Raw genomic sequence first — 10,728 nt, 5'->3', positions numbered from 1 at the left:
TTCTGGAACAGAACACTCCAATGACCTGTTTCGAGTGAGAATGTTCAGCGCTTGGACATCCCTGGTAAAGTCCAGTATTTCCCTATGACTTTCAGAAAGGTTCCTTATAGGACATGATCCTTGCAAGCCCAGTCATTGAAATAAAATTAAGCTGGGGGATATTACATATTTACAAGCATCCTCTTTGCTCTGCAGCTGAACTAAATTAATTCAGTGCTGAAAGGCTAGTTTTGACTAGGTTCTAGACATACACAATATAGAATGCAAGTAAAATATACCAGAAATAACACATTCGAGATTGATTTTGGGGTGGAAAGCATTTTAACATAGGGTGTAACTTGGTAATTAATGACAAATGTAGACATTCAAGTTATTGAAAAATGTTGTCTTTTTAGTTCTTTCGCTTTTGAGGAAAAATGAATTTCTGTTGAGTCTTCTGAAGAGGTTGTGACCAAATCAAAAATACCACTAAAGCTACAACTTGGTGCAATTTTTATAGTGCATTAATGCTGGATTTTGTATGGGATCACATCACCTAATTAGAGGAATCGAGTTGTAAGATATTTGTACTTCTGTAATTGAAAATATTAAAATTACCAAAATAGAAGTGTAATACAAAAATGTATGGAACCAGTTTTAAACAACATGCCAGGAAAAATTAGTAGCTGGATTAGGTCCACTATGGTTCTGGGAGACAGCCGTTAGTTGAATGTCAGTATTTGGTAACTAGCTCCACAAAAATTAAACAACTTGCTGAATGTCTCATCTGACAATCTTCTTGTGCAAACACAAGAAATGCAGATGACAACAGAGCATGGCATTGATGGGTAGGTGCCACATTTGCCTTCAAGCTGAACTATTAAAATGCAAGCTCCTTTGGGACCACTTTTTCTTCTAATGTTAGTAGTCAGTTTTCCTCATTGAAATCTTTTAGCCTATTCTCAGATTAATAATGCAATTAATATTTTTAATGCTAAAATGAAATTAATACTTCACTTGCTAATTTGCAGACTGACAGGGTTAAAGGAAGTCCTCAGAGTAGGAACAGGGTATAATGTTCAAGAGAGAAGATTATACATTATAATTTAACATCATTATAATTGATGTTATAATTATAATTGATGTTAAAGATTGTGATGAAAAAGGCAGATACTAAGTGAGAGCCATGTCTTCATTTCCTTTATACTTGCCCATAGTAGGTTGGGTTGATCAGTGTGGTTCTGACAATTGCTTATTGTAGTCTCCTGGATAGTCCATTATTTTATTTTGTTGTTAAGGAAGAAGAAAAAAATTAAGCCTTTAAGTTCTTGATTTCTTTCTTTCTTCTCAAGCATCATTTTAATTGATTAATTAATTAATCATGGCTGTTTTTTACTGCCTACTCCAACCCCACAGGCCCCCGATCCTGCACAGACTCCCCTGCAGAGCAGCCACAGCCAGAGGCCACAGTCCCACAGGTCAAGAAGGGGCTGGCAGGTGGTCTCTCCCTCTCCTGCAAGCAGGCACTCAGTAGCACAACACAGCCAACACAAGTCTCTCACCCTGGGGGCTGTCCAGGAAGCAGGTGGTCTCACCCTCTGCTGCAGGGCTTCTGGCAGGCTGAGGCACAAGCAGTGTCCCTTTATATAGGCCCAGAGATGGCTACTCTGGGCAGATGGTCTGCAGGGACTGCTGAGTCACTCCTGGGCCCCGATCCTGCACAGACTCCCCACAGAGCAGCCACAGCCAAAGGCTACTGTCCAACAGGTCAAGCAGGTGCTGGCGGGTGGTCTTTCCTGCAGGCAGGCACTGCTGGCAGGACTACTGCAATGCAGTCTATGTGGGGTTGCCTTTGTATGTAGTCTAGAAACTACAGCTGGTTCAGAATGCGTCAGCCAGGTTGGTCTCTGAGCTATCTCGGAGAGACCATAGTACTCCCATATTGAAAGAGCCACACTGTCTGCTGATAAGTTTCTGGGCAAAATACAAGGTGCTGATTATAACCTATAAAGCCCTAAATGGCTTGGGGTTTGGGTATTTAAGAGTACGTCGTCTTCTTCATGAACTCCACTGCCCACTGAGATCATCAGGAGAGGTCCTCCTGCAGTTGCCACCGGCTCATCTGGTGGCTTCTCAGGGACGGGCCTTCTCCATTGATGCCCTGAAGCTTTGGAATGCACTCCTTGCTGAAATAAGAGGTTCCCCATCTCTGACAACTTCTACAAAGTTTTTAAAAATGCATTTGTTCAGCCAGTATTTAATTAAATACCATTTTAATAGTTTTAACACTGTTTTAAAATTTTAAATTGTCTGTGATGTTTTAACTTTTAAATTCTTCTGTTATTTATTTTGTTTTATTGTAAATCTCCCAGAGACATACGTTTTGGGCAGTATAAAACTATGTTAAATAAATACTCCAACAGGTGTTTCGAAAGGACCTCATTAGTGCCATGAAACTCCCAGATTCCCATCATATTAACCCGGATGAGTATTACCTCTTTGCGGACACATGGAAACAAGAATGGGAAAAAGGTGTGCAGGTCCCAGCCAGTCCAGACACTATTCCACAGCCTTCTCTCAGGTAACTTTTATTAAACAGTTGTTTGTACTGTACCACACTGTGATTTGTTTGCTTCTGTTCTGAAGTAATAAGAAACATGGTGTGTATCTGATCCGTGATACTAATTGTAGATTTGCATACAGGAAGACCTCTTTATCTGCAGTTCCATTACTCGCGGTTTTATATACCTGCGGTTTGAAAATAGAGGATGAGCTCTTTAACCATGGTGCCTGCGCGCGCCCCCCCACCCCCGGCGAATGCAACATCCAGCGCTGGCCTCTCTACCTGCAGTGGGTTTTCCCCCTCAGTGCTGGCCTTTGCAAATACAACATCCCCTGTAGAGCGGGGCTTCCAGAGGGCTGGCCGCTGCTGCTCACGCGCTTCTTGAGCACAGGCCCATGCACTTTGCTGGCCTCTCTCCCCACAGTGGGGGGTCAAGAACACGACATCCCTGCAGACTGGGGGGCTGCTGGAGGCAGAGCAGAGCCAGCATGAAGAAGGCTTTCCTTAAAGAACTGGCCTCCATCACTGACTGTCCAGGGCTTCCTGTTTCTTGCCTGCCTGTACAGGCTGTTGCTCTGGTGACAAGCGTGCGTGTGCCCTGGTGCACTCAGTCGCATCTGATACTTCCGGTCATAAACGGGCAATGGGGCGGCAGGGAGGTATGCTGCTCACCCAGTGGGAATTGACTAAGGTGGATGCTGGCAGGGGAAAAGCAGTGGGAGGTGTAAGTGCACCCTTCCCTTGCTCTTAAAATTGGACACCCTCCGCCTTCGAACCGGTGGAACTGCCAGTTCTTTGAACTAGTTCAGAGGCCCATAAAGGGTCTCTGAACTGGTTCCGTGCACATCTATAGTCCCAGGTCTCGTGAGACTTGCGAGGACAGGAGGCTTATGTAAGGAAGTCCTGGCTAGTCAGTGATGGGGGCCAGTTCTCCGAGGAAGACCTTCCTCATGCCTGCCCTGCTCTGCCTCCGGCAATCCCCCAGTCTGCAAGGATGTCATGTTCCTGCTGACCCCCTCTGTGGGGAGAGAGGCCAGCGCTCACGGAGCAGGCAGGTGGCCTGTGGCAGCACATTGAGAGAGAGTTATGGCCCACAATCTGTCTTTAAGCAACCCCCACCCTATAGGGGATGTTGCATTCACAAAGGTCTAAGGAGAAACCCCAACTGCAGCACGAGAGGCCAGCGCTGGATGTTGCATTCATGGGGCCAGGGGTGGAGGAGGCAAGCACTCCTTTTCTTCTCTTGCCCCTCTTTTGGAACCTAATCCCTGGATGTTCTTTGTTGTAACATTCCAACATCCGCTGTTTTGTTATCCGTGGTGGTGAGCTGATAATCTAACCCCAGCAGATAACGAGGTCTGCCTGGATGCTTTTATTTCTTTCTTCTCTGGCTGTAGAAAGGTAGAATGTGTACAACTACAGTTTTGCACCTGGGTAAATTGTGATGATAAAATGCATGAAGCTGTGAATATTAACCCTGGGACAATGCCAACATAACTCTTTCATGTGGGAAAAGCCAGTTGTGGTCTCTGCAAATTTGCAGCCTTAGTTTTGCTTGTTCAGTATGCAATAGTTTATAACAGGCATGTGTGCAGTAGCATAATTCTTGTAAAAGATTTGGTTTAAACTCTTAATTAAGATGCAAAACAGGCAAATTGACCTTGTTCATTCATTCAAATGGACATCTCTATTATATTGTCATAATATACTAGTAAAACGGCTTGTAGTTTCAAGCATATGAATATATTATGATGTTGTGGCTCTAGTCCTTTCCTAGCTCTGTGAGATCTTATGACCCATGTGGTGTTCTAATTTTTTTCATCTGTGTGCAGAATGAGTTTTGTTCTGGGAGGCAGTATCAAGGCAGTGTGCGCGCACATGTATTCAGAGTGGGGCCTTCCTGATTCAATCTGAGCGGGATCTAAAATTAACTGAGTAGACATTAAAAATGTGTGAGCGCGCACACACATGCACGCCTTAGAGGAAACAATGGATCCATGCTCTCCTATGGGAGGAAATGCAGGAAATAGAAAATGTAAGAAATCCTCCATTTTCCTGCATTTTCTATGACGTTAATGTGTTTTTCGGGGGGGGGGGATTTTTTTCATAGTCTGGGCAAGATGTGTAACCTACCTGTGAAAATGGCATGTTTCTATCTTTTGTGATTTGGTTTCATTTTGGTCAGTGAGGGCTTGGAGTTTTGTAAGCATTCCTACTTCTTATATTGCTGTGACTCTAGTCTTTTCCTAACTCTGAGTTCCCATGCTTTCCAATGGGAATGTTTTCCCAGATTTATTTGGAAAGTAGAAAAACTACTTTGATTTTTTTTTGGTGGTTTGGGCAAGGTCTGGAGCCTACTAGTGAAAACTGCACGTTTCTAGTTTTTGTGGTTTGGTCTGGGAGTTTCATGTCAGTGAGTAAGTGAGGCCCAAGCAGTTTTATATGTCAAGGGTGGATGGTATGTTCTTTGAAACTCTCTCATCTTCTAATGCACAAGACAGGTTTCTGAAAGCAGGGCAGACTAAAGCTACCCAAAATGTCACAAGACTCTTAGGTAGGACAAACAAAACTTAATGAGTCTGCTCCTTCTTCATCTCCTCTGTACAACAACACTTGTGGATATTGTGCCTATACCAGCCAGAAGCCTTTGGAAACTTTAATGTTCTATAGGAACATGTTCTATAAACCCATATCTAATTTCCTCACACCCCCAAACTCATATTTGTAAAGAGAATATATTTAACTAAAGTGCAGTACATCATATGGTTTTAGATTCAGCACAGTAATATTCTAAAACAGTAAGATAAAATATTTGATTCTGACACATTCATACAATTATTGTTGGCTAACGATTGTAAGAAGTGAAAAGTACAATTCTTGATGTTGCTATACAACAAAAACCTGAGTGGTTAATCATCTAGTTCATTGGCTTGTATCCATAGATACCAAGTGATTGTCCTATAGGGACTTTCCAAATAACACATCTCACCAAGACCAACCTCCAAATCTTGTCTCCAAATCCAAGACTAGTTTCCCCCCGAGTAATTTGATGTCAGAAATTCTTAAATTCATCTTAAATTCAGGGGTCATCTTAAATTCAGAGTCCTCTCCCTTTTGGGCAAATAAGACTCTAAGCTGTATTTAATCTGTACTTTTTAAGGGGGCCGTCTTAAATTCATATTTATCTTGTATTTGGGTAAATACAGATAATACTATAAAGATCATCAGATATATTTAAATCTTGTGACTTGATAGTGATTCATTGGGGATCCTAAACAAATTTTCAGACTTGATTCCCACCCGCTACAGTATCAAGCAACCAGGCAGTGTTCAATCAATATCTCTCTCCCTCTCCTCCCCACCCCCCCATCTTTTGATCATTGTATTTGAGAACTGGAAAGATGTTTGTTATAGGTCAGTTGGGTTGTTACTTGGGGTGATCCTATAGTGTGTCTCAACACTCAATTTACATTCCTTTGTTTGCCTAAAGAAGAGGTTCCCAACCTTGGGTTTCCAAATGTTGCTGGACTACAACTCTGATCACCCCAGACTTTAATCATTGTGGGTAGGGATGGTGAGAGTTGTAGTCCCACAGAAACTGGGAGCCAGTGTTGGGAACCTCTGCCCTAAAGCTCCTTGGAATATGGTGCACCTTGTCATTTTTGCTTGACCTTTGTAGTGTCGTATAATCCTAGTGATTGGAATGAATTGGGGACATAGACTATAAGGTTTCTAACTTGTAGAAGTGTTCTTTACAGAAGGAGTTGCAGCTAACTTTGATACTGTATCATTTAGAATTGTAGCAGAAAAGGTGAAGGAGGTATTGTATACTCGACCTAGAAAGTACATCCGTTGTTCAAGTCAAGAGCCCACTGAACCTGGCTATATCAACATTCTAGAACTGGCAGAATCAATGTGTCGTTATGACTTAGATGACATGGATATTTTCTGGCTTCAGGAAGTAAATGGGGAGCTTGCTGAAATGGGTGAGTGTTAAAAACTGCAATAAAAATCTGATTTAAGTTGAATCTTCAGTTGCTTACTGCTGTTTGTTTTTGTGGGATTTTTTCCCCCGAGGGGACTGTTAAAAAACAACTTAGAATGTGGTTGATATTTGGATATTACCAAGTTATTTGAATACAGCTAAATGTAGCTAATATTTTTGAAGTCTCAAGTCTTTACTGGTTTTTAATATCTTCTGTAAAAAGGACTTTGGCATTTATAACAGATTTGCAGAGTAATTCTTTGCAAATGCATCTTAATTCATGACAAAATGTACACTTTATACTATGATTCCCTGGGACTAATAACAGCAGCCTATATAGTAAACCCTCAATCGGGAGTAAAAGTGAGTGCCTCTATGTGGGCTTAATTGAATTTGCTAATATACTTTTCTTAATGGCCTTATGGAATGGATGCTTCACAGGCATGCACTTTGCTGCTTCATAAGGGAAACGCATACAGGAAACAGATACAGCTCTGTTGATGTGTATTAGCAAGCCATGGAGGACACTGCCTTGAACCCCAGGAGCTTGTCTTCAAATGTCTATTCAGTTAAGACTCAAAAAATCAGAGGAGAGATCATTATATTGGGGTAAATTCTATTCAACTGAGTGGCCAACATACAAGCTAATGTCACACTGATGGAAGAAGGCTTTCTGTCACACAAGGCAGAGAGGACTGATTATCAGCTATTCCCCCTGCAACTGCCTATGCCTCCCAAAAATATGAATGGGGGTGGGGGGTGGACACAGAACAAACTGCCGGTGAAAACATTTTGTATCAAATTGTGCTCTGGTGTGTTCTTTGCACCCACTGTCTAGTGTTAAGTAAATCCATTACTAGTTCATTTTCTTGCAGGGTGTGGGCAGCTTGATGAGAACACAATGGAGAAAATGGTGGAGGTCCTAGAACGTCATTGTCATGAAAATATGAACCATGCCATTGAGACAGAAGAGGGTCTGGGTATAGAATATGATGAGGATGTAATCTGTGATGTGTGCCGGTCCCCTGACAGTGAAGATGGGAACGATATGGTGTTCTGTGACAAATGTAACATCTGTGTACATCAGGTTAGTGCTATCAGAATTTTTGAAAATGATAACCTCCTCTTGGTAATGGAGTTAATTGGAATGAGTGTGTTCGAGAGAGTAAGGGCATACCTCGTTATTTGCAGGGCTCTGTTCCTCACCTAGAAAAGTCATGGCGCCTAAGGGGGTTAGGTTCCTGCAGGTGGGGGTGGTGTCCAAAAAAGGCAAAATTAATTGAAATAAAGTGCCGTACCATGCTCCACAGGTCTGTCCAGCTCCTAAAACCATCAATTTGCCATTTTCCAACAAAACTCACAGGAAAAAAATATCTCTATTTTCAACAGACAAGCCACAAAATGGCCCCTTAATGGTGGCTGGAAATGACCTCAGAGGTCATTTCCAGCCACTTAGCAACTGCAGATACATGGAAATTAGCGCTTTGTATACCCACGTATGCTGAGGTCGGATGGCTATTTGTGGAAGATGGATATACAAAACCACCAATATCAGAACCGCATATAGCGAGGTCTGCCTGTATTTGAAATGAAGGGAGCACTAGAAGTGGGAATCTTTTGTAGCCTCTGTAATATGGTTCTGTAAAAGGCAGTGCGAAATTTTTAGAAAATACAGATAGAGTTAGTGTATATGAGTTCTTCATTGGTTAATTATCATTGAACCAACATGTTCAAAATTGCTTTGCTAAAAGTAGGAACTATAGCAAGCTTCATATCAGTAAGAACTTTGTTGTAGAAGTGTGTTGAAACCGAGGTGATTCTGTAAATTGCTTTTTTATACTAGACCAATGTCCCTCTTTCTGAATGCATGGATATACGGTGCACACACATGCCTTTGGTCTGAATCATATGTTAATAGTTCACATATGTTGCTCTTGATCCCAATAACTTTACACAAAAAAGTATATGGGTTTTTATATTTTTATGTAAGTCATATTGAGCTTTCTCTGGATGAAAAGGTAGGATTTAAAGCTCCTAAATAAATATGCTTTTTCTTAGTAATGCATTTTGAACAGACACAAATACTGATTAAGGAAGAGTCAAGGAAGAGTTTTTAAAATAATGTTTTGGAGCATATGTCCTCGTACAAGGTTTAATTCCCCCCCAACCCCCAAGATAACATTGAGGAATGCAATAGTATGAGATAAGTAGAAACTTCAAAAGATGTTTATCATAATTTAGGTTTCCTATAACAGGAGAAGATTGAACAGAGAGCAATGTGTTTGACAAATAAAGTTATTCTGGTTAATGGCAGTGTCGCACTGGTGGTAGAGCGGATTTGCTAAGTGTGTTCTAAATCTAGGCAAGAGCGCACTCTACTGGATTAATCTAGAATATTTCAGAAATAACAGTGATAGACTTCTCCTAAATTCTTCTTCAGTATGACTGTAAAGGGAGATGGCAATGGTAAACCCCTCCTGTATTCTACCAAAGAAAACCACACAGCTCTGTGGTCACTAGTTGTTGACACCAACTCGACAGCACAACTTTACTTACTTAAGACTATAAAAGCATCTTCCTCGGTCAGACTGTTAGACTATACTAGTACCAGATGCCACAGAAAAGGCTAATAGGATACTTCCTTGTTCTAGTTATTTTAAAAAAATGAACCCAGGAACATCTTATCATTTTTTCTCTCTTTTTATAATCATTCATTACTTTTATTTATTTATTTTTAATTTATTTTTTACATTTTATATCCCACTCTTCCTCCAAGGAGCCCAGAGCGATGTACTAAACTTAAGTTTCTCCTCACAACAACCCTGTGAAGTAGGTTAGGCTGAGAGATACGTGACTTGCCCAGAGCCACCCAGCAAGTATCATGGCTGAATGGGGATTTGAACTCGGGTCTCCCCGGTCCTAGTCCAGCACTCTAACCACTACACCACGCTGGCTCTTTGGAATCCTCTGTGGAATCAAGGGAGGGACTAGAGGACAGAGCATGTGATTCCATGGCCTGCTTTTGATATCTTTAGTTATTTCTTATAGGGGGAGTAAACTGTAGTAGTTATGCAAAATGCATTTGCAGACTTTTTAATTACCTGACTGTGTAAGTGGGGAGGAAATAAGCCTGGATTATTGCACAAGTTGCAAACTTACTTTCTAAGTAATAATGTAATTTGTTGCTCTACAAAATATGTTAATATACTATCAATACATATACATAAGATCACTTGCTGGTATGTAGTGATGTTCCATGCCATTAAGTAGTTGGAAGCTTCTTATGTATTGGGAAGCTAAAAACTTTGGCTGGTTCATGCATGTAACTATTTCGCTTGTTGACTTGCAACTTAATATGTGAACAAATGCCATTGAAAAGCATTGTATTTGAGGCATATTGTGCTGGATAATGTGGGAATCTGCAGCATTAGAGCAGTGATTAACACATGCAAGAAGTATCCTGCTTAGATATATTATTGTTTCAGGAATTAGCCTTTGCAGCATCATTCAGTTAAAAAAAAATCAAATCATTAACATTGCAATAACCCCATTATAATTTAGTTAATTTAGAAGATCATTTTTATTGCTTGTCATTTCTATAAGGTTATGCTTTAATCCCTCAGTCCATGAAGGGAGGAGAGTTGGTCTTGTGGTAGCAAGCATGAATTATTTTCTTTGCTCAGCAAAGTCCACCCTAGCATGTATTTGAATGGGAGACTACATGTGAACACTGCAAGATATTCCCCTTAGGGGATGGGGCTACTCTGGGAAGAGCAAGAATGTTCCAAGTTCCCTCCTTGGCATCGCCAGAGAGGGCTGAGAGAGATTCCTGCCTGCAACTTTGGAGAAGCTCATGGGCGTAGCATGCCCCCAGGGAGCTCACAAGGCTTGGGGTGTGCCCTGCCACAGCTGCCCTTTCTGCACCGGGCACTGGTGCTCTGCAGCTGGGGCGTGCGGCACTTTGCACCCGCATGATGGGGAAAAGCGTGCTTGGGCTTCCTCTCTCCCCCTCCTCCTGCACTTCCTCCTCCCAGCGGAGCATCCCTCACCGCTGCTCCCACCCCTGGCTGCCATGCAGGAGCCGCTGGAGGAGGGGCTGCCCGGCCTCAATCTGCCACGACGTTGGTGGAGGAGGACAGCAACCCCACACTTGGCCCAGCTCCGGGCCATTGAGCTGCTGCTGCTGGCCACAGTGGTGGCC

At 42.0% G+C, this 10,728-nt stretch overlaps 1 protein-coding gene across 9 annotated transcripts in view; it reads left to right on the top strand.

Annotated features, from left to right (window-relative positions):
* JADE3 (jade family PHD finger 3) overlaps window positions 1-10,728 on the top strand; it is a 65,206-nt gene that overhangs the window by 41,209 nt on the left and 13,269 nt on the right. For all 9 annotated transcript variants that reach the window (XM_053307228.1, XM_053307229.1, XM_053307235.1 and 6 more), the window contains 3 exons: window positions 2,403-2,560; window positions 6,338-6,528; window positions 7,403-7,614. In XM_053307228.1, coding sequence (XP_053163203.1) covers window positions 2,403-2,560; window positions 6,338-6,528; window positions 7,403-7,614 — 561 coding nt within the window. The remainder of the gene's footprint in view (window positions 1-2,402; window positions 2,561-6,337; window positions 6,529-7,402; window positions 7,615-10,728) is intronic.

Source organism: Hemicordylus capensis, chromosome 3, assembly GCF_027244095.1.
Source record: "Hemicordylus capensis ecotype Gifberg chromosome 3, rHemCap1.1.pri, whole genome shotgun sequence".
Taxonomy (NCBI): domain Eukaryota; kingdom Metazoa; phylum Chordata; class Lepidosauria; order Squamata; family Cordylidae; genus Hemicordylus; species Hemicordylus capensis.
This window is presented reverse-complemented; position numbering and strand designations above follow the sequence as displayed.